Raw genomic sequence first — 24,597 nt, forward strand, 5'->3', positions numbered from 1 at the left:
CCTGCCGCCCACGCAAAGGGGAAACCCGATTCGGCTCCTCGCTGCTGCTGCTGCTGCGCTACCGAGCAGATCAGCTGCTGGGCGGCCGAAGGAACCTTCCCTGGGTCTTCCCCCTCTTGCTGGCGGGCGGGCGAGCGGCGGGAATCAGCGAGGAGCCGGGGTTTCCCCTTTGCGTGGGCGGCCGGGAAGACCCAGGTTGGGGGTTCCTGAAGCCAAACGCGGAAGTTCGCCTTTGGCGTTTGGCTTCAGGAGTCATCTGGGAAGCGGCGTGGCTGTTTTAAAAGGTCGCAGCCGGCCTGGGGGGCTTCCCAGCGCCCCCCCCGAACCCGGGTTGGGGGTTAGGGGGGTGCTGGGAAGCCCCCCAGGCCAGCTGCGACCTTTTAAAACAGCCGCACGGCTTCCCAGCTGAGTCCTGAAGCCAAACGCGGAAGTTCGCCTTTGGCGTTTGGCTTCAGGACTCATCTGGGAAGCGGCGCGACTGTTTTAAAAGGTCGCAGCCGGCCTGGGGGGCTTCCCAGCACCCCCTGAACCCGGGTTGGGGGTTAGGGGGGGGTGCTGGTAAGCCTCCCAGGCCGGCTGCGACCTTTTAAAACAGCCGCGCCGCTTCCCAGCTGAGTCCTGAAGCCAAACGCGGAAGTGGTTTTTTTTTTAATTAATTTTTTTTAAAAAATCGCGATATAGCGTTTCGCAAAGATAGAGATCGTGAAACTCGAGGGATCACTGTATATTGCTTCATAGTGCTTTTACAACCCTCTCTAAGTGGCTTACAGAATCAGCATATTGCCCCAATAATCTTGGTCCTCATTTTAGCCATCTTGGAAGGATGGAAGGCTGAGTCAACCTTGAGCTGGTGGTGAACTAAAGCTAGCAGTTAGCTGAAGTAGCCTGCACTCTAACGCCTGGGCCACATCAGAACTGCACGCCCTTGTCTAATGTAGGAGTGGTAATCACTTCTCTAAGAGAGGGTTTTAAGAAATGTTTCTCCTCAGGAACTATCTTTGCTTTGGCCCAGTGAAGGGCTACCAAAATTATTACTACCACACTGCTTACGCAGGAGTCCCTGCATTTTCTTTTAACATTGTTCAGTGCAAATGGGGTGCTCTGACGTGAAGCTCCATTTTAGCTATCGTACTGCGTTCCCCCTCGTCCGGGCAGCAGCCCACCCCTGCTTAGGCCGTCTGCCCAGTCCTAGACCCACTTTTCCTTTTTTTCTCTGTGTCTGTGAGCTGCAATCAGACTTCTGAGTGTGGAGTTGGTGGTGGGAGAAAGAAGACATTTTCTTTTTTTCACATCTGTATTTTAAATATTTTAGCTCTGGGCAGAATCCTGTAAGGAAGGGAAAATAGGGGAATGGGGATTTGGATTTATTGAAAGCGGGGGTCATTTAAAAAAGGATAGAAATAGCTCTATCATCTGGGCCCTCCAGCACAGGCAAAATCACCAAGATGCTTCAAATACATGTTAAAAAAACAACAACCAGTAGGGGGAGTATTGCCATTGTTTCATTATATCCGATCTCCTTTCATTTGATATTTTGAGAAACTGCTCTATGTCTTTGGAAATCTTATGCTTAAAACGTCAGAAAATACAAAGAAGTAAGATGATACATGTTGTGTCTTAGGATTTGGTAAATCCTAAGATTTTGATAAATGCTGTGTCTTTGGTATCAGAACTCAACAATAAAAATATTTTTAATATTTGCTTTCAGTGGGCAAAGCTCAATTAAATAGCAGGCTCGAACTGCTTCCGTAACAGTTGGGTAAAAATAACTATTCAGCAATTTTAACCAAATTCACAGAGGTAAAGATGATTGGGCAGAAATCCTCAAGAATTTGAGACCGGTATCACAACTTTGTCACCAGGAAACATGCTTAACCAAAATTCTACCATTGACACCCAAATAATGGTGAAATCGTTTCTGTGTTTTGTGTGGTCTGAAATATATAATTTTCTTTAAATAAAATTTGATGCAGGATGTGTGAATAGTCCTTGAAAAAGTGAAGGTGATCTTAAACTTTACATATTAGCATGGGTGAAATTCATCAGGTTCGGACAGATTCTATAGAACTGGTGGTGGTGGTGATTATGCACAGTTTGGAGAACAGATAAATCACACCACTAACTGGCCCTGGCCCTCCCAGTCACTCCTTCTCAGGCTCATACACTCAGAGCAAACATGAGAAACAGGCTAGAAGGAGCCAGATTGAACGCTAAAAAACTTGGCCAAACTTTTCTGTTGGTTCTGTGGGCGTGGCTTGGCGCGGCCAGGCCACACCCACCAAGCTATGCCCACAGAACCGGTGAATTTAAATTTAAATGTCACCCCTGCATATTAGTATATAATTGCTTCAAAAGACATCTGATGGTTTTAGAGAAAAGTACTAGACTTATTCTAATGAATGGTTGTAATATAGAAAAAGACAGTACAGTACTTGAACATTTGAATGGGTACTTGAATTTACAGCATATGTATTTGCTGTGGAAAAATAAGCTTGATTGAATTTGAAAACAATACGAACCTCTTTATTCCTTTGCCAGTAAATATGAATACAACACAATATGAAACTTAGTTTAAAAAAACCTTAGTATAAATGGAGTTTAAATACAATAATATGAACAATACTATAATGTTTCATTGAAAGGCAGCCAGAGTTTGAATTAGATACTGCTGATCTTGCCTTTGCTTTACTTAAGATCTGAATCATAATTACATAAATTTATTTGGTTGATACTTTTTCTTCTATATCTGAGATACCTTATGGATATTAAATTATACCAAAATATGGAGCAGAGATCCATGAACTAGAATTTACAAAGCAGAGGTTTGACCAGAACACAACTAACCATATTTCTGTTACCTGCTAAAGATAAGAGGCTAGGCTTAGAAAAGGATATGACAATTACAAGGAGCAAAGAAACATCATTTTTAGAAGACAACCAAGCTCATCTATACCAGTATATGTGTACAACAGTGGCATATGCCTCCATCATGTTTTGTTATTCAGCAGTGAGGGAAGCCTATTGAATATTATTAAAGAAACACAGTATCTGATGCTTCCAGACTCAAGCCTTAAAAATTGTTTTATAAGATCAATGTAGCATACTCAATTTCATAATTACTTTTCTTTCTGTATTGACCTTGACTGCCATGCTAGCCTAGAGTCTCTCCGAGTCTTAGGAGAGGGGTGGCATACAAATCTAATAAATCTTAATCTTAGAAATCAAGAGATCAGGGGTTCTAGTTTTGCCTTTGACACAAGTCAGGTGAGCCCATCATTCATCCTTAGCTCCAGAAAGGAAAAAATGGCAAACCACTTGCAACATTTTTGTCAAGGGCCTATTCCAGACATGAAGGACACACTGCATTGGTCTAAGCCAATTATGAATTTTATTTGGCATTTTCTTTTCAATACAATTAATCTGTTTTTCAAGAATAATTGTTAATATAAATTGTGGCAAAATAGTTTTATCAATATTCAGAATGTTTTGAGCAGCCCATATGCAAATAGTGTTTTATTTCAGTAATAATTACTTTCTTATAACAATGGACAACATCACCCATCTAACTGATTTTTTTTAACTAAGCATGATCATATGGAAGACTATAGTTACTGGCTGGACCAAATAGTAAAAAAAAACCAAACAAGTACTGATAAAAAGCAGTAGCAAATCTATGTCATCTTGTTGCAAAAGAAATCTCCATGGACTAATCTATACAGGCATCTTCAGTTGATCTTAAGTCAAGAGACTATTTTTGAATGCTTGATTGCAGTAAACAGGCCTATGAAAAATAAAGAAATTATATTGGGCCTAAAATTAATTGCTTGCAAAAGCCCAGACCACACATCATTTCATTAAGGTGAAAGGTGCCCTCTTTTTCTAACAGCAAAAAATACCAAACTTTTGAAGCTTTCAGAAATATATACACTGCTCAAAAAAAAAAAGGGAACACTCAACACATCTTAGATCTGGATGATTGAAATATTCTCATTGAATAAGTTGAATATGCTGACAAAAAAATGAAATTGATTGTCAGTCAGTGTTGCTTCCTAAGTGGACAGTTTGATTTCATAGAAGTTTGATTTACTTGGAGTTATATTCTGTTGTTTAAGTGTTCCCTTTGTTGTTGTTTTTGAGCAGTGTATTTTCACTCTCAGAACTTCTAGCAATTATCATGCAGTATTTGCTGAGAAGCTGGATCATACATCTGAGGGATATAAAGATGGAGAGATATGAGTCAAAGTATTTTTTTTAAATAATTTCCAGCAGTTTGGAACATATTTTTGGAGTTTCTGTAGAAATAGTACTTCCTGCAATGCATGACAAGTTGCTAATTTAGTACAGATGCATTAGAATAACTTGCAGTTTCTTATTGTTTGCTTCAAAAATAGTAAAGTCCTGGATTTGTCACACCTATGTAGTTGACCACCTGTCATCAACATATTTGGACACACACCCCAGAGACTGAAAATTTTGGTGTGTCTTATATTCCAAATGTAGCTTTTTCAAAGCTTTTTCCCCCCAGCCCTAATGAAGTGCTAACGATCTTCCCAGCTTGCAGGCTTGTTTTCATTGCTATTCCAAAGTTTTTTCCCCAGCCCTAAGTCTTTGCAGGCTTATTTTCATTGCTATTCCCTCCAAAAATAGGTTTGGGTTTTCTTTCATCCCTTACCAGGGGATAAAACGATGTGCTGAAGCTGACAAGATGAATACCTGGTAGGTAGAATAGAATAGAATAGAATTTTATTGGCCAAGTGTGATTGGACACACAAGGAATTTGTCTTGGTGCATATGCTCTCAGCGTACATAAAAGAAAATATACATTTGTCAAGAATCATGTGGTACGACACTTAATGATTGTCATAGGGGTCAAATAAGCAATGAAGAAGCAATATTAATAAAAATCTTAGGATATAAGCAACAAGTTACAGTCATACAGTCAACATGGGAGGAAATGGGTGATAGGAATGATGAGAAAAACTAGTAGAATAGAAGTGCAGATTTAGTAGAAAGTCTGACAGTCTTGACGGAATTATTTGTTTAGTAGAGTGATGGCGTTCGGGAAAAAACTGTTCTTGTGTCTGGTTGTCTTGGTGTGCAGTGCTCTGTAGCGACGTTTTGAGGGTAGGAGTTGAAACAGTTTGTGTCCAGGATGTGAGGGGTCAGTAAATATTTTCCCTGCCCTCTTTTTGACTTGTGCAGTATACAGGTCCTCAATGGAAGGCAGGTTGGCAGCAATTGCTTTTTCTGCAGTTCTGATTGTCCTCTGAAGTCAGTGTACCAAACCAGACAGTTATAGAGGTGCAGATGACAGGCTCAATGATTCCTCTCCACCCCACATTTTTCTCCCCCAAAACCAAGGTGTGTTTTATACTCTAAAAAATACGGTAAGTTAATAAAACCTTCTACCTGGATGTGAAAGTGAGCAAAATGTATTGTGCAATGACATAGTTCAAAACAATTTGGCAAATGTAAACATTTGGAGAAGCACTTCACTTTCCTTTTTCTTAAGAATGGTCTGTTCTGTTTAGCTGTAAGTACTGAGCTTTTTACTTGCAGTGCATAGTAAATGGATTTTTAAAATAACTAGCACCTAAGGTACAAGCCTAACATACTGGTTTCTCTTGTTAGGCTGGTCCTAGGGAACATACGCACACTCACACATGGCAACTTGACTGCTTGTAATTAAGTTAAAAAGAATTCAGAAAAAGGAAGAATGCATTATGTTAATACTTTCTATTAATACCATGTGCTTTTCTTGAGTGAATTAATCTGCAGAATTGTCAGTATACCACATATTAAAAATCACCTGGGAAACAGAAACATACAAATATATCTCACTATAGCATACTTAAAGCTATATGCAGTGCTGCAACTTTTTGACTATTAAAAAGTATGATTAACAGATTAACATGGGTAACCTCTCAGGGGTAAGAGTTAATCATTGCTCCTTGCTTGCTTTGTTGGGCAGGTGGTTTCTATACTTTAATATGTAACTGATGAAGATGTTTAATAAAAATGTGAAAGGAAGGAATATGGCTAAAAGTAGAGCAATGGCTATCCTTTAAAGCGATTAATCAATTACCTTTATAAAAAATGAATGCAGAAAATTGAACTTTATTCTAATGCCCAGAGAATGGAACAAGAACCAAAAATTAAAAATCAATTTATTTTAAAAACAAGCCATTTTCAATCAATCCATGAAGAAACAGAATCAGAATAGAGCTGGAAGAAACCTTGAGGGTCTTCTAAGCCAGACCTCTGCTTAAGCAGATGCTATACCATTTCAGACAAATGATTGTCCAGTTTTTTTTCTTAAAAACCTCCAGTAATGAAGCACCCACAACTTCTGAAAGCAAGATGGTTAATTGCCCTTACAATTAAGGACACTTAATTCCAGGTTGCTTCTCTCCTTAATTAATTCCCATCCATTGTTTCTGGTCCTGCCCTCTGATGCTTTGGAAAATAAACTTGCCCTCTCCTCTTTGTAGCAGCCTCTCAAATACTGGAATACTGCTCTCATGTCTCCCTAGTTCAGGGGTCCTCAAACTTTTTAAACAGGGGGCCAATTCATGGCCCCTCATATAGTTGGGGCCCTGGACCAGTTGGATGTGGCTAGGTGGTCATGTGACTGGGTGGGCGTGGTCAATTTAGCAGTCCGTTAAAGTTTAAACAATACACACAAATTAAACTTTAATTTGTTATGCTCCTGAGGGTTAGTAAAGGGATGTGTCTGCCTTGGTGTATGCATGAGGGATTTGGTGTGTGTGTGTGTGTGTGCGTGTATCTGTGTGTCTCCCTCCCTCCCTCCCCCCCTCTCTCTGGAAGCCACAGAGGCAAAAAACAGGCCCATTTTTGGCTTCCTTGGTCTCCATTACCACTCTGCCACCTAAAAACAGGCTCGTTTTGCCCTCTTTGGCCTCCAGAAGATGGGTGAGGGCTGGCGGGTAGATGGGGCAATGTGGGTGTGGCAGCCTTAAGGTCTCATATGGGCCAGATTAATAGCTTTGGTGGGCCATATTCAGCCCGCAGACCATAGTTTGAGGACTCCTTCTTTTCTCTAGACTAGCCAAATACAAATCCGTTCTTCATATGTTTTAGTCTCCAGGTCTTTTACCTTAGTTCAGTCGTTCTCAACTTTTCTAATGCTGCGACCCCTTAATACAGTTCCTCATGTTGTGGTGACCCCCAACCATAAGTTGAGCGCCAATTCTCCCAACAGAGCTTTAAGCTGATTGGCAGGAAGGGAGAGGAAGAGGGACACTCCCACTGTAAATGCCTGATTGGTCAGATTGTAAAAATATTCTCCAAGGTGCCAGAATAGAAGCTTTAGTTCCTAACACCATGGGAAATTTGTCCTTTTCCCAACGTCTCAGGCGACCCCTGGGAAATGGTCGTTCGACCCCCAGGTTGAGAACCACTGTCTTAGTTGCTTTTCTTTGTACTTTTTCCAAAGTCTCAACATATTTTTTGTAACATGACGACCAAAACTGGATGTAGTATTCCAAGTGCGGTCTTACTATGATTTTAAAAATAGATACTAATATTTTTGATTCCATGCTTCAGTTTATACAACCAAGGATTGCCTAATCTGTACTGAAAAAATACATTGAAAAAAGTGTTCAATAAGAGAATGTGCCGCTGGGTCAATACAAGGTTCTTATTTAGATTTTATGTGGCAATGCCCTATATTTAATAAGGGAAAGTGAAGAAATCATGCTAGAATGAATTTTTTTATACAGGATAATCACACTAAGATCAACTTAATTTGGATACACTGAATTTAGAGTTTATTGGGACAATAGCATCTGGTAGTAAAGAGCGGCATAGAGATCCTGGTTTTAAATTTATGGCTATAACATGTAATAATTACTACTGTAACTAAAGTGTAAAATAAAAATGTCTTGTGCTACTTTGAAGATTAGCAAAAGCATTATTGTGAATGGTGCATGAAACATTTCAACCATACACTTTGTGGACAAAATATTTTAATCTCAAAACATTTTGCATGCATCTAATTGTGGTAGAAATCTTTAGATACTGTATAATATTGCACTGAAATATTCTCCTTATAAAATAAGATAACCATGGTAGTTGACAGGAAAGGAAATGAAATGAAGAATTAGAGCAGTGTTTCTCAACCTCAGCAATTTTTAAATGGGTGGACTGCAACTGCCAGAATTGGAAGTTGACTGGGGAAGTCCACCCCTCTTAAAATTGCTGAGGATAAGAAAGAGTGAATTAGATGTAAATGATATCAAATTCATATAAACAAAGAGTGATGATGTATATGAAGTCCTGGCATTTTTAAAGCCCAACTGTGGTAATGTGATTGACATGATCCTCTATTTTATCCAGTTAAATTTTAAGACATTAAACTTTTAGTAGAATATACAGTACATTATTATGTTATTACCGGGTTATATTTTGCTTAAATACCCGAATATGTTTGTGAGAAAGAATGCACAAACCACAAAAAATTGATCAGATAGAGTCCTGACAGATAAGATTCCTGCCATTTTAAGGCAAAAAACCTCTAACCCAGTTCTTTTTTTTATTAAAAAGGGAATGTAGAACTTGCTTTGAAAGAGATTTTAAAAAGAGAATTACCTATCCCAAACATACATCTATCCATTTCAGTCCTTGGCTCATCTCAAAAATTATTTATTAAATATTGTCTTAAAGTATTATACACTCCTAAAAGTTAAAGTGGCTACACTCACTTCAGTGACATCTGAATTTCTAGATTATCTATACTTGGGCATTTCTTTGCTTGGAACTACAGTATATCCATCTCAGTTAATGAAACAGATTGTTATCAGACAATGCATTACTTCAGAGAGGGAAAGTAGTAAGAGGAGAAACTGTCATAGAGAAGAGGAATAATTTACAGTAATCAATAGAAAATTGTAAAGCTAAGTTAAAAATTGATGTGAATGTTATTACATTACCCATGTCTGCAATGATAGAGAAAACCATGCCTAAAACTTAGAGTGCAAATGTTCTTCAGTTTACTCAGAAAATATAAAAAACATCTGACAAAGAAAAAGTAAAAAAATTCAACCATTTGCTTGAAGTTTAAAGCATTACATGTTCATTATTTTTTCAACAGTACAAAGATTAAACAAATTTATTCAAGCTGCTGCAATATATTTTCCAATATTTGCTATATATTCAACCTACATGACATATACATTGATTTCTGAATAAAACAAAAATACACAAATATTACAAATTTGGTTCACAGACTGGTAGTTTCTACATCCAGATTACTACCCATATCTTTTTTAAAGAATTGCTACATTCTCTAACTAAAATGTACATACAGGTAATCCTCAATTTACAACAATTTGTTTAACAACTGTTGGGAATTACATCGGAAAAAATGACTTATAACTGGTTTTCACACCATCACAGTACTCCTAGGGCCCCCGGGAACTAGCATATATTTACAACAGTTGTAGTATCCTGGGGTTATGTGATTGTCATTTGTGACATTCCCAGCCAGAATTTAAAAAATCAAAACAAATCCCTGGGGAAAGCCAAATTTGGTTAACCACTGTGGCAAAAAAGTTTCACAAAATTGGGTACAATTCACTCAACAACTGCCTTGCTTTGGAATGGAAGTTGTAGTCCCAATTGGGGTTGTTAGTTAAAGATTACCTGTACATGTAGATGACATACCTATTCCAGTTTCGACTTTCTTGAACAATTGCATCCAAAAGAACATTTTTTTCTACAAAATATAACTGGAAATAAGTATATTTAACTATATATGACATGATGCTATTAAGCATGTTGAGGATGTCTGTAAATTTTCAGTGATTGTCAAATATATACACATTGATAAATAATACAAAATTATTCCAGAACAAAGAAATTGAACCATAAAGCTGGTTAAAGAAAGGTTCATATAAAAGAAGCCCAGTGTTTTTGCCCTGAAAGTATATACACTGCTCAAAAGAATAAAGGGAACACTTAAACAACACAATATAACTCCAAGTAAATCAAACCTCTGTGAAATCAAACTGTCTACTTAGGAAGCAACACTGATTGACAATCTATTTCACATGCTCTTATGAACATTCAACTTTGTGCAGAACAAAGGAGTCAATGAGAATATTTCATTCATTCAGATCTAGGATGTGTTATTTGAGTGTTCCCTTTATTTTTTTTTTAGCAGTATATTTAGTTTAGGGCTTTTCAGAAGCACATTATGTGAAATGCAGTTCCTTCTTCTGGGAAACTTATTGCAAGAATAGCTGGAACACAGCAACTTAAAGACTCTATTATCAAATGGGATAGAACAGTGATGGAAATAACAATTCACACCATTTAAATTCTTTTTCAGTGGAAGCCCTGAACATTAAAAAAACCAAATCTCTAGATCTCAAAGAGCCACTTAAATTTTTCAATAGTATAATTATGGCAATGTAACTTAAACATTTATGCATAGCGTTGACAGTTTTAAATGAATTTTTAAAAGGTTTTGTTAAATCTGTTCAGTCTTAACTTTAATCAACACAGGTAGCATAGTTTTCTATAAGTATGCATAGACACAATCTGTAAATTGTGAATTATTAAAATTCTTATACATTTAGAATATGACATTTCAATATCCCTGCCTATTTTATGAAGTACTATTTATTTTGAATAGTCCTGTTTTATGGCTTTATAAATTTATATTTTAAAGCATAATATTATCAAAAAAATTGAAACAGCAAAAAGGTAATTCCAAATAAATAAATAAATCTGCTGAAGAATTTTCAATTGATATTAAATTCCTCTTTGCCACCAATACCTCTTTGCCACCAATACTATCTAGCCTTTCTTCATTCTTTCATTGGCTCCCTAAGACCATCAACAATACTTAGCCTGTGATTATATGAGCAATTGATAATGATACAACTAAATATTGCCTTCATCTAACATTTTGTTGACACCATCGCAAAGCCTCTGGAGGTGAGTCTTGTAAGATCCAAATGGATTGTATAAGGCAGCCAAAAATTCACAGTCTGAGAAATGATCAAACACATGGTTGACACGTCCATGAGATTTTGCAGTGAGATGACGGTGAATTATTTGATGAAGTAGATCTCTGCAATCATTCAACAGCTTGGATAAAAAATTCCTGTCAAAGGTATAGTCTACTTGATAGAAGCTCACCACAGTTTTAGCCAACTGGTGAACTTTCTTTTTGAACTTTTCCATAAGTACAGTCTCTTCCTCATTAAACTGGTTATTCCGATGAAGGACTGCTAATTTGATAACAGTCTTAATGAGATTTTTAATGATCTTCTCAGCTTCTTTCTTGTTTTGTATGTATTCCTTTGTTACTCGGTAGAGTTCGTCCAACACATCGCTGCTGGTATCATCTATCAGAGCAATCGCTATTGATTTGGAAGCCATTTTGCACAGAATTTTCTTTTGGGCCTGAATGGCCAAACTTTTGGAATTAAAGACATCTGTTGCCACTAGAAAAAAGCAAACAAATACAATCAGAATTTCCAGTCATTTCCATGAGAGTTGTAGTTGAAGCTTTTAAAAATATTTTTATACATATATTTCCTGTACAAATAAAAACAGTTTGTTCCCCCCCCCCATATAACTGTTGAAATATATTGATTACAAGGAGCTATAGGACTGAGTGTTGCTTTATTTAATATATATGTAAACAAAGATTATCACATTAATATAAATTAACAAAGTTCTATATATCTGTTTTATAAAACAAATATTTATTGAGATGCGTTAGACTTAACACTATCATCTAAAGCTCTCTTTGAAAGACTCCTACAGATCAAATCCTGGAATTGGAATATGTCTAAGAATTCCTAATACTAATCACAAAACCATGCTAAACAATTAATTTTAATGCTCAATGATTTCCCTAAGTTTATGTACCAGAGGAAGTGTTGCAATCTATTGTAAATATATATATGATAGGAATATATTCATGTGGCCTAAATCAGAAATCCCCAACCACTGGGCCATGAACTGATGGTCCTGATCCGAAGCCTGTTAGGGACTAAATTAATCAATCAATAAAATTTTTGTTTTTACATTTATTTTAAATCCTCCATTTTTGTTGTAATGGATATACAGTGGTACCTCTACTTAAGAACTTAAGTAGAAAAGTTTGTAAGTAGAAGCAATTTTTCCCATAGGAATCAATGTAAAAGCAAATAATGCATTAGGAAAGAAATAAAAGCTCGGAATTTGGGTGGGAGGAGGAGAAGGAAGAAGAAGAGGACAGTCGCTGCTGAAGGAAGAAGGTGAGGTGAAGGGAATCAAAAAAATCCAAAACTTTAAGGCTTAAAAAGGATAAAGAGAGACTCTGGGGCAGCGAGGAGGAGCATCTGCCTCCCATACATCCGGTGCGAGGTTGCCTCCCGTACACTGTGCCATACACTGAGAGAAACCCAGGTGGACAAGAGGGGGGAACCTCCTGCTCCTTTGACCGAAAGATGGCTGCTGCTGCTACCTGCTTCCTCTTCCATCCCATGCTGAAGGGCTCCCCTTTCCTCTTGCTCACTTTGTAGCCAATGCCTTCACTGTGGTGACTCCTTGGTTTGGCTGAGTCCGAGTTGATTCAGCCGGGGCGAAGCGCCCCCTTTTGTCTTTCCGCACCCAGATGCTCCAGGAGGAAACCTCACGCTGGGTGTATGGGAGGCAGCGCGAGGGAGTCACCACAGCAAAGTGATTTATTCCCTCTCCAAGCGCTCAGAGAAAGGAAAATGCTCCGTTCACTCAGGGCTGCCCAGAGTGAAGGGAGTGTTTTCTCTGGGCGCTGGCAGAGGTTTATTCCCTCTCCAAGTGCCCAGAGAAAGGAAAATGCTTCGTTCACTCTGGACTGCCAAAGCCTCCTTAAGGGCCACCGAAAGGGTCCTCTGGTAGCCCAGAAAAACCTGAGATGAGCATGATTAAAGGGGGAATGGCAGGAGACTGGCTGGGCCTTCGTGCTGCTCTCAAATTTCCTTGGAAATTTTTCTTGGCTCGGGTTCTTAAGTAGAAAATGGTTCTTAAGAAAAGGCAAAAAATTTGTGAATATCCAGTTCTTATCTAGAAAAGTTCTTAAGTAGAGGCATTCTTAGGTAGAGGTACCACTGTATTTCACTGTATTTTTTAAAATTTATGGCACATTAATTAGAGGTGTAATACATTAAAAATACTAATACAATGCCTAATTAAATGGTAAAATCTATCAACATCCTTTTTCTTCTGGATAACCATTAATTATCACGAAGCTTTATATTTGTACTTCCTTGTATTATAAAAAATATGTAGCAAATATTGAAAGGTCTGGTGGCAAACACTTATATCAACAGCTCTGCAAACCAGAATCAGGCATTAAAGGAAACTGGTAGTAATTACCAAAAGCCAAAGACTCAGAGCATCAAGTTTAACTTTAATTTTGCTGGAAAACCTCAGGAGTTTGAATATGCAGCAGGTCCATGAAGTAGGCATTGCTTATGTTAAGGCACAGTAGGAGTTATTGTTGAGAGGAGATCATCCAAGGGCATGGGGTGAGGTATCATCAGTATGCTGATGATACCCAGTTGTACATCTCCACCCCATGTCCAGTCAGCGAAGCAGTGGAAGTGATGTGCTGGTGCCTGGAGGCTGTTGGGGTGTTAACAGGCTCAAACTCAATCCTGACAAGACGGAGTGGCTGTGGGTCCTGCCTCCCAAGGACAATCCCATCTGTCTGTCCATTATCCTGGGGTGGGAATTATTGACCCCCTCAGAGAGGGTCCGCAACTTAGGCATCCTCCTCGATCCACAGCTGACATTAGAGTACCATCTTTCAGCTGTGGCGAGGAGGCCATTCGCCCAGGTCCGCCTCTTGCACCAGTTACGGCCCTATTTGGACCAGGAGTCACTGCTCACACTCAATGCCCTCATCACCTCGAGGTTCGACTACTGCAATGCTCTCTACATGGGGCTACCTTTGAAAAGTAGAATGCAGAATGCAGCCGCGAGAGCTATTGTGGGGCTTCCAAGATCTGCCCATGTTTTGCCAACACTTTGCAGCCTGCACTGGTTGCTGATCAGTTTCCGGTCACAATTCAAAGTGTTGGTAATGACCCTACATGGCATCGGACCAGAATACCTCCGTGACCACCTTCTGCCGCACGAATCCCAGCGGCCAATCAGGTCCCACGAGTTGGCCTTCTCAGAGTCCCATCGACTAAACAATGCCGTCTTGCGGGACCCAGGGGAAGAGCCTTCTCTGTGGCGGCCCCAGCCCTCTGGAACCAACTCCCCCCGTAGATTCGAATTGCCTCTACTCTTCCCGCCTATGTCGCCAGGCATGGGGGGAATAATTATCTCTTTCCCCCACTACCATCTTTTTTTTCCTGACTGTAATACATGAGAATGGTATGATTGTGCAGTAATGATTGTTTTTAATATCTAGGGTTTTAAATTTCATTTTTAATTTATATTGGATTTGTACTTTGGATATTGTATTATTGCTGTTGTGAGCCACCCCGAGTCTTCGGAGAAGGGCGGCATACAAATTTAAATAATAATAATAATAATAATAATAATAATAATAATAATAATTATTATTATTATTATTATTTCTCAGATGCAGTTACATTTTCATTTCATTTTCATATTATTTATAAGCCATTTAAGGGCTTTTTGTAATTGCAGAAATCAACAGATAATTTAAAAATGTTTCAATGCCATAAGCAGTTTTTTAAAAACAGTTACCAAAAGTTTAGTGGTTTTGTTACACAATTTTACTGGCATGATCTCAGAGATGTAAAAGATGCAATCCTTAAGCCACAATTGCCTAACTCCATACAGAGAGTGACTGCATTGTCAGTAGCTACACTTTTTTTAGGTTTCTCCCTTTCTGCTCTTGCATTCTCCTCCGCCTCCTCAAACTATAATAATAATAATAATAATAATAATAATAATAATAATAATAATAATAATAATAATAATTTATTAGATTTGTATGCCGTCCCTCTCCGAAGACTCGGAGCGGCTCACAATAGTGAACAACGTAAACAAATCCAATACTTAAAAAGACATCTAAAAACCCATATCATTAAAACAACCATACAACTCAATCATACCATACATAAACCATATTAGCAAGGGGATACTTCACTATGGATATATCTATACTCCCTCTTTCAACACTGTACGTTTATGATGAAGTATTCCAAGAAATAATGATTTTCCTTTTTAACTGGAACAGCCTGAAATGTCTGATCTTTTCAAGCCAGAAAGCAGATCTCCAGTTACTTCATAGAGAAAAGGTAATAATTCAAAGCAAGAAGTGTGAATTTAGGATTGTATTATAAATATATAACATGTCACTTATCTGAACAGTTTCAACCTCTCAAGATAATTATTCTGGATTAAGCCTGTTGCTTGTAAATCAGTCTCTCTCTCCTCCCCCCCCCCAAAAATTTTTTTTTCACAAATGTTCATAGTTTCATAAGAATTTGAACATATGTAATTATTTGCAACTTTTTGGTACCCTGAAGAACTAATTCAGGGGTGTCAAACTCGCATCGTCACAGCATCATCACATGACATAGTGGGACTTTTTTCTCCTTTGCTAAACCGGGCTGGGGCAGAGCTTGTGTGTGACGCATCCGGCTCGCAGGCCACTAGTTTGACACCCCTGAACTAATTCATTCTTATTTCACTAATTGCTTCCATTCACCACAGGCAATTCAGCAACCAGCTGTTGAGAAGGTTAAGCTAAATGTTTTATCCAGCTGCAAACAGATACAATTGAGTGGGAGCTTCAGACTTAGCACATGACTTACTGTTTCTCAAGCTTTAATACAGATATTGCTTCAGAATACATAGGGGAATAATGGAAATACTACATAGGCAGATCTTTATAGAAATAAATCTTTACTCAGGAAAAGGAGTGAGAACAAGAAGGGGAATACAGAGAAATCAAGACTTGCTCCTTGATTCTTTTCTTCTGGCAACTCTGTTGAAGTCTCTCCTTTATTTCTGTACTTGAAAACCAAAGGAGATTGTGAAAGAAAATTGCGACAGGGTATGGAGCGAAACTAATCGGAGGAGAACTAAAGAAGGAAGTTCTACTGTGTTTTTCTGAAAATAAGACCCTATCTTATATTTTTTTGGACCCTGAAATAAGTGCTTGGCCTTATTGTCGTACACTCAAAAGTTTGATTAGCCTTATTATCAGGGGATATCTTATTTTGGGGGGAAAAGGGTACTATAGCAACTGCTCATTTTTATTATTTTTAAAAGAAGACCATTTTATGAGTATTAGCAAAAGCCAAACAGTATCCACAATGAACTAAAGTCATATCAACAGTTTGGGGACAAGTCACAATGCTATTACCAAACAATACTATTGGGAAATTATGATGGTAAGGGCACATATAATTTAAAACAACTCATGGGTGAGAGGGAGAAAAAAATAGAATATGTTCAAAGAGGACATAGCTCTTTGACCACGTAGAACCCTTTTTAAGTTATTTTTGTACTTACTTGTTAAAAGTCCAATGGTTCAAAGATGCATCATATTTTTAAATATGTAGCTGTTACAGCAGATGTTATGTAAATTTACTACTCCAGTACTTTTTCTGAACATATACAACAGATAAACAAATAATGCAATTCTGAATACATTTATTTAATTGTAGGATACACAGTTTGTTCTGTTATATGAGATAAGATATTCTAGAAAAATTACTACTTATATAGCCTGGGCCTAATGGTAACAACTCAGCTGGAGTTTATTATTAAGGTGAATATTTATGGCTCATTGAAAAAAGGACTCCTTATATCTGGATATCCAGTTTACACAGAATTTCATTTTTACCACTTGGCTGTTTATTTGGAAGATTTTACAACATTCCAATTATTGCCACTGATAATAAATCACAAGACGGTAGCTATTGTATAAATGTTTTTGCTATTCTGAAACACACTAATTCTACCAAGTGAAGGGAGACGCAGACTATTAATCAAATGAATACATCAGAAAACATTAGTTATGATTAGTTTCCAGTCTAATAGCAAGGCTGGCACTGTTAATAGAATTGCATTTTATTTATTTATTTATTTATTTTTCTATGCTGCCCAACTCCTAGGGACTCAGGGCGGCTCTCCACAAAAATGAACATGAATCAGTATAAAAACATTTCAACTTAAAATGATTGCAGCCATCCATACATTCATGGGCTGACCTCGCTAGGCATCCCCCTGAGGTTAATGGCCCCAGGCCATTTTCCCCAGGTCAGAAAAGCCAGGTCTTTACAGCTTTCTGGAAGGCCAATAGAGTGGGGGTAGTGTGGCTCTCAGCAGGTAGCTGATTCCAGAGAGTCGGGGTAACCACTGAGAAGGCTTTCTCCCGCGGACCCACCAACTGACACTGTTTCACTGATGGGAGCCGAAGACGACCAATCCTGTGGGATATTACTGGTCTCTGGGAGGTATGTGGTAGAAGGTGGTCTCGAAGATACTCTGGCCCTGAGCCATGTAGAGCTTTAAAGATAATAACACCTTGAATTGTGACTGGAGACTAATAGGAAGCCAGTGCAGCCTGCAAAGAATTGATGTAGAGTGAGTGTACCTGGGTGCACCCACAACAAATTAATTACATTTTTGCACATAGAAGATTACATATTCTTATTACAATATCTATACATAATACATAATACACAATATACATAATTGAGCCCAACATGGACAGCGCCGGACTTACCCAGCAGCAGGCTTTGCTGGAGGGACCGGGAGACACCGGACCCTCATGGCGGCCGCCATTTTGGATCCCGAGCGAAGTCTCGTGAGATGAGACTTCGCTGGGGATTTTTCGGGCCTGACTGGCCCGGCTGCTGATTGGTCTGGGTGGGGCCTGCTTGCCCTATATAAGGGCGAGCAGGCCCGAGGCTCAGCCTTTTCGCCCGGACAGCAGCCACGAGCAGACACCCGCCCGCCCTCCCTATTTTGCAGTGTGCTTAGGGGTCGCCCTTAGGGGGCCGAATGGGAATTTTTTGCAGTTCTGCCTCTTAGCCGGGCTGTTTTTTCGCCCATTCCACACTGAGGAGATGGATGTGCGGTTAGGGGGTGTTTGCAGTTATTAGGTTAATTGGCTTACCTTTGGTCATTTGGGTAGGCAGGTTAGGGGCGGAAAACTGGGGGGTGGTTTTGCAACCGCGCGTTCTCCCTTGGGCATCTTTGGGGATGATTGACAGGTTCTCCGCAAGCTCATGGAGGGAGCGACTGCCTGAGCAGCTGGGGGGAACCTGTCTTTGGGTCCTGCACCTTTAATTCCCGGATTCGGGTTAGCCGGTGGGACCCCCCTCATGCAAAGCATGGCAGGGTCGCAGGTGATGGAGTGGTCCCTCACCTGGACTTGCATCGAGATACGCCCATGAGTTGCCCAGGAAGTTTTTTGTCCTAACGTCATTTCCGCCCCGGAAGTATTTGTTTGACCCTGCAGGTCCAGTTCCGGGTCATAGTTGATTATGCTAATATATGCAAATTTAATGAATAAATTATGCAAATTTATGTTAATAAAAACGACCCAGTTTAAATCCAGCTCTTGTGTCCGTGTCGTTACTCCGTCTCTCCAGCAATTCTGCTGCTAAGTGAGACATTTGTTAAATGAGTTTTGCCTCATTATATGACCTTTCTCGTCAGAGTTGTTAAGGGAATCACTGCAGTGCTTAAATCAGTAACAGAGCTGTTAAATGAAACTGGCTTCTCCAGTCATTCTGCTTGTCAGAAGGTCTCAAAAGGTGATCACATGACTTGCAATTGTTATAAATATGAATCAGTTACCGGACATCTGAATTTTGACAGAATAGAATAGAACTATTTATTGGCCAAGTGTGATTGGACACACAAGGAATTTGTCTTGGTGCATATGCTCTCGGTGTACGTAAAATAAAATATACATTTGTCAAGGATCGTGTGGTACAACACTTAATGATTGTCATGGTCATATAAGAATCAATATTAATAAAAACCACTGATCACTTGACCATGGGAATGCTGCAATGGTAGTAAGTATGAAAAACAGTCAGAAGTTACTTTTTTCAGTGCCACTGTAACTTCAAACCGGACGTGGGTTCTTACCGGTGCAGTCCAATGTGCCGCTCCGGGAGTGGCCCACCAATTATGCAATTTTGGTGTGATGGCTCTGGTGCTGTCTTTGCTGGTCTGTGCACACCACCATCTTTTCCCCCCTAATTTTTGGCAATTTTTCGGCTCTCTGAGCATGCACAGAAGTAAAATCATCCTTCTGCACATGTGCGGAAGCAAAATCAAACTAGGGGACGCATGCAAGTACATTGGTAGGAAACAGTTAGAGGAACGAACCCGCTCCTGCTTCAAACAGTCACTAAATAAACTTTTGTAAGTCAAGGATTACCTGTATATCATCATTTATTTGCAGATTTTAATGTCTGGCAGACTGTGTCACTCACATGCAAGTTGGAAGGGTCCTAATCTTCTCTGGGGATACATTATGCATATTATAGTTGAAACAAGTGTACAGAATAGAATGGATAAACTTGTTAACTTTTCATTCCTACTGCACCAGGAATCTGAACAACACTGTTATTCAAAACAGTAGTGAAACAATTTACTTCCTGTTTACCTTCCCTTTAAAACATGATCTGTAAATACACTAAAACTGCATTAACCTTTCAAAGGGAGGAGACATATTGGCTGGTTTTGTGTGTTATATGTTGGTAAAACTAATAGAAAAATAAGGAAAAAATCAAAGTGAACAGTAATGATTTGAATAAACTAAACTAGTAATAAGAATGCAGTTTGCAAGCCCTAATTACATTAAATAATAACTGCATTTTTTCAAATTTCTGATATCAAGTAGAACTGTATTCTTAATATAATTAAAACACATTATTTATTTATGTTTTCAAAAAAAATATAAGCTCAGACATAATGACTACTCCAAAATCCATCAACCTCTACTGAATTTAAGGTTCCCTGATTCCGATTCAATATTTGGACTATTACATCAACTAGCTTTCCTTATACTCAATAGACTTACCTCATCTTTTAAAACATATTGTTCTCATTATGTGATATCCTGATGTCCTTTCCAAGTGTTAAAGTTAATTAGACATGCGGTGGTTCTCAGGCCAGAGTTTACAAATACAGAAAATAGTAATACAGTAATCACTTAGCTTCAAGGACAAGCACTAAGGATGTGTTAATGGAAGGAACAGTAGGAAAAGGTTAAGGGTTTGAGCTTCCATAGCTATAAGAAGCATTGGCACATTCACCACTAGTGGAGACAATCAGATTTTTATAAGTTGTCTGTTCTTATTTAGCTGAATCACATCTAAACTTCATTTTAGTTTCCTTGTATATAATCAAATATTCTAACATACCTTTCTAAAGACTTGTGGCCTCCAATGAATGAATTGGGCCACAAATCATAGGTGGTTTCAACCGGTTCAGATGAACCCTTAGCGGCAATTTGGACTGGTTCGTCGAATTGATAAATGCCACCTCTGGGTGGTCCCACCCCCATCCACTGGGTTGCCTGTTTGCCATTTGCCCTGCCTGGTCAACGCTTGCCCCTTCCATTCATTTGGCACTTTCAAGTTGGAAACCTGCCAACCCTACTCTATAAAAGTTGCCTTTGCCACGCAGCTCAGATAATCGCCTTGCCAGTCCACACGGCTTAGCTCAGCTCAGCTCAGCAAAGGTAACCAATGCATGCCACCCACTTGCCTTTCACCATGGGCCAAGGCCCCAGAGACGCCCCATTCCCCAAGACTCCAGAGCCGCCACCTACCTGGGTCAGAGAACGTGCCAGTTCCTGGCTCTGGCCTGATCCCAAAGCCACCGTCCACTTACCACCCACCTGGGCCAGGTTGGGGAAACATGTCTTTCCCTGGAGCCACCGCCTGCTTCCTTTGCCAGTTGCATATGTCACTCAGTTTCCCTTCCTTCACAGGCCCTAGCCCTGCTTCCTCCCCCACAACCACCTCTTTCTTCAGGTTTACCTTTCTCCCATGGTGGCTGACAGAGAGAAGGCAAGCTGTGTTTTTTGGGGAGACTGTGAGAAGCCTCCCAACTGCTGCCTCTTTGCCAGCCATTTCCTGGCAGGGGTGGCTGCCAAAAACTACTGGAGGTCTTAAATGCACTAAAAAAGCCACTGCCGTGCCATCGCTGTGCTGTTTTTTGTGCGAGCTGCGCACCCTATTGGCTGCTGCTCTGGTCCCTCCGCTCCAGAGCAGCAGCCAATGGGGTGAGTGTATGTGGCCAGCTCAAAGAACAGGGCAGTGACGGCATGGCAGCACCTTTTTCGGCATGTTCGAGACCTCCAATAATTTTCGGCAGCCTCCAGTTAGCCGCTGCTGCAGGGAAGTAGCTGGCAAACAGGCATCTGGGAGGCTTCTCACGGTCGCATCGGAAAAGACAGCTTGCCTCCTCTCTGCTACTAGCTGCTGCAGGAGGAAGATATGAGCCGCCCCGAGTCCTCGGACAGGGGTGGCATACAAATCCAATCCAATCCAATCCAATCCAATCCAATCAACAAACAAACAAACAAACAAACAAACAAACAAACAAACAAACAAACAAAATAAGCCTAAAGAAAGAGACAGTCATGGGGGAACAAGCAGGGCTAAGGTTGGGCCTGTGAAGGAGAGGAAACGTGTGCGACTGGCGAAGGGAGAGCAGGCAGTATGCAGGAGAATGCCTCTGACAGATTAGGCCAGGCCTGGGCAGAAAATAGGTAGAAAGAAAGCCTGCAATAGCTGTAAGTTCATTTTTTCCCCTATGAGGTTCTGTGGGCAGGACTTGATGTGTTTTGTAACTGAGTAAGCATAGTCATGAGTGATGTCAAGTTGGCCATGCCCACTCAGTCACATGGTACCCCCCCATCAAGCCATGTAGTAAAAAGATTTGAATCCCACCCCTGCACCACAAATCCTTTAAACATGACCACCATAACGATAGCATGTTAAATAAGTAAGAGAATACAGTGGTCCCCCGAGTTTCGCGATCTCGATCATTGCGAAACGCTATATCGCGATTTTTCAACCCGGAAGTAAAAACACCATCTGCGCATGCGCGCCCTTTTTTCTATGGCCACGCATGCGTAGATGGCGCCGGGCAGATCAGCTGCTGGGTGGCTTCCCTGGGTCTTCCCCCTCTTGCTGGCGGGAGGGCGAGCGGCGGGCATCAGCGAGGAGTTTGCGTGGGCGGCGGGGAAACCCCAGCGCCGCTTCCCAGCTAAGTCCTGAAGCCAAACGCGGAAGTTCGCTTCAGGACTCAGCTGGGAAGCGGCGCAAGCGAACGGCGTGGGCGGGCGAAGGGTGGGCGCGCGGGCAGACAGGCGGCGGACAAGCGGCGGGCGGACAAGCAGCGGGTGCGGCAGCAGCGAGGAGTTTACGTGGGCGGCGGGGAAACCCCAGCGCCGCATCCCAGCTGAGTCCTGAAGCCAAACGCGGAAGTTCGCTTCAGGACTCAGCTGGGAAGCGGCGCGAGCGAACGGCGTGGGCGGGCGGACAAGCGGCGGGCGCGGCAGCAGCGAGGAGTTTGCGTGGGCGGCGGGGAAACCCCAATCTTCGGCTCCTCGCTGCTGCGGCGGAAGTAAAAACACCATCTGCGCATGCGCAGATGGTGTTTTTACTTCCGCACCGCTACTTCGCGAAAAACCGATCATCGCGAGGGGTCCTGGAACGGAACCCTCGCGATAATCGGGGGACCACTGTAATTCTTACTCAATACAATCAATGGATTGTGAGTCCAAAACTGAAACAAGAGGCATAGCAATTGCTATTGAATGTTTCTTGTATTCAAAATAGAGTAACTTCTAGTGTATTACATTGTCCAGGAAAAATAAAAAGTTATAAGAAATTGAACCATGATTTCATTGTAGTCATGGTGGTTCCCAATGTGGGGCCCACGCCCCATGGGGGGGATTTGATTTTTAATGGGGGCAGTTAGAACTTTGTTTAAACCAAGTTAAATAGCCTTTTGGGCTTCCTCCGCATGAGTAGGAGTTCACTTTTTGAATAGCAAGAATTATATGTCCTGGGGGAGGGCATCAGGATTTTATAGATGCTTAGGTGGGGCGGGGCCAAAAAAAGTTTGGGAAGTACTGCTCTAGCTACTAGTCTCATACTTTCAGGATCTTTCACATACACCTCCTCTTTTGATGTCTCTCCCTTGGCACCAAAACCGCATGTGAGTTAGTCTGAACTTTTATTTCATACAGGTAGGCATCATTTAGTGACTGCCTCATTTAGCAACTGTTTCCAGTTAGAACAGTGGTGAAAAAGTAATTTTATGATGAATCCTCACATTTATTACCTTTGCAGGTCTGTAAAGCAAAGAAAAGCTAAAGTAAGATTGTAAGTACAATCACAGTTACACTTACAGACTGCTTTGCTTAATATCCAGGTTATTGGTTTTAAATTGTGGTCACTAAACAAGGACTTTCTATATATTATTTTTCCAGCTGAATGTTGGAACAAAACAACTCTCAGCCTTGTTTTCCAAAAATATTGGTTTCATCTTCTTTTTCACAACTAAGCAACAAGATATAGTAGTTTATTGCAGAGCTTTGCTCTTGAAATGCTTCTTTATAACATGCAGCCTCCAAGAACTATGTTTATGACATACAGCTCTCAAGGACTATCAGATAAACATGTAACATAAAAATGATAACTTGTGACAGATATTTTATTAAGATTGTAATGTTGGGGCTCAAGTATCTTGCAGAATAGTGTTTTATGAGGAATAGTGTTTTATACACTTTTAGTGAACATTTATTTAGAAGATAGTGGCCCAATATAGGACGATAATTCAAATCATTTTTATTCAGCTGGTGAGTCCAAGCCTTACCCTGTTTTTTGCAGTTTATAAACATGACTTATTTTTGTTGATTATTGACTACCTTTAAGTAAAGTTTTTAAGGCTGAAAATACTGTAATGAGAAGAGCACATGCCACTGATACTTATCCATAAATTTATAAACCATCAGCTAATGCTGAGAACAAACACTAATTTGTGGCTGGTAAACACAGCTGTTATTCCAGACAATTTACAAGGTCATTTGTTCTCACTATTTCTTTTATTTTCTGGCACTGCTGCATGTAAGAAATCAGAATCTTTTGCTTCCACTTTAAATTAATCATTGCTTAATACATCTTTCAACTCTTCAACTATAGTCACAGTTATTCTTCACAATTAACTTCATTCTTAGCTTTCAAACTATTGAGTAAATAAATTATCATATTGAATTCTGTCTAGTTTTATACTGTATATATACTCTTGATATATGAGATTGAGAATATTATTTGCCAGACATTAAGTAATGAATTAAGCCAATATCATAGCCACACTTCCAACATTTATATTTGCTTTACATTGCATTTGTTATAATTATCAAGCCTTATCATGTTACTTAAGAGTTAACCTGAACAGTTGTGCTTAAAGTAACTTTAGCTTATCTTGAAAATAAGTTAGCAATGTTTATCAGGCCATGGGTCAAAAATAATATGTATTTTATACACTAGAAATATGTGATGTAACTTCCACCAAAATGTACCGTATATACTCGAGTATAAGTCGCTCCGACTATAAGTCGAG

The 24,597-nt window shown here is 39.9% G+C and overlaps 1 protein-coding gene across 4 annotated transcripts in view; it reads right to left on the reverse strand.

Annotated features, from left to right (window-relative positions):
• Window positions 1-8,988: 8,988 nt before the first annotated feature.
• The window catches only part of TNFAIP8 (TNF alpha induced protein 8), a 43,873-nt gene continuing 28,264 nt past the window's right edge, over window positions 8,989-24,597 (reverse strand). For 3 of the 4 annotated variants that reach the window (XM_070742872.1, XM_070742871.1, XM_070742873.1), the window contains exon 2: window positions 8,989-11,474. In XM_070742872.1, coding sequence (XP_070598973.1) covers window positions 10,909-11,474 — 566 coding nt within the window. In that variant the 3' untranslated portion in view covers window positions 8,989-10,908. Of the gene's footprint in view, window positions 11,475-19,390; window positions 19,469-24,597 lie in introns of those variants that run through there. The other variant, XM_070742874.1, reaches the window with a different exon arrangement.

This window comes from Erythrolamprus reginae, chromosome 2 (genome assembly GCF_031021105.1).
Source record: "Erythrolamprus reginae isolate rEryReg1 chromosome 2, rEryReg1.hap1, whole genome shotgun sequence".
NCBI classification, from domain to species: Eukaryota; Metazoa; Chordata; class Lepidosauria; order Squamata; family Dipsadidae; genus Erythrolamprus; species Erythrolamprus reginae.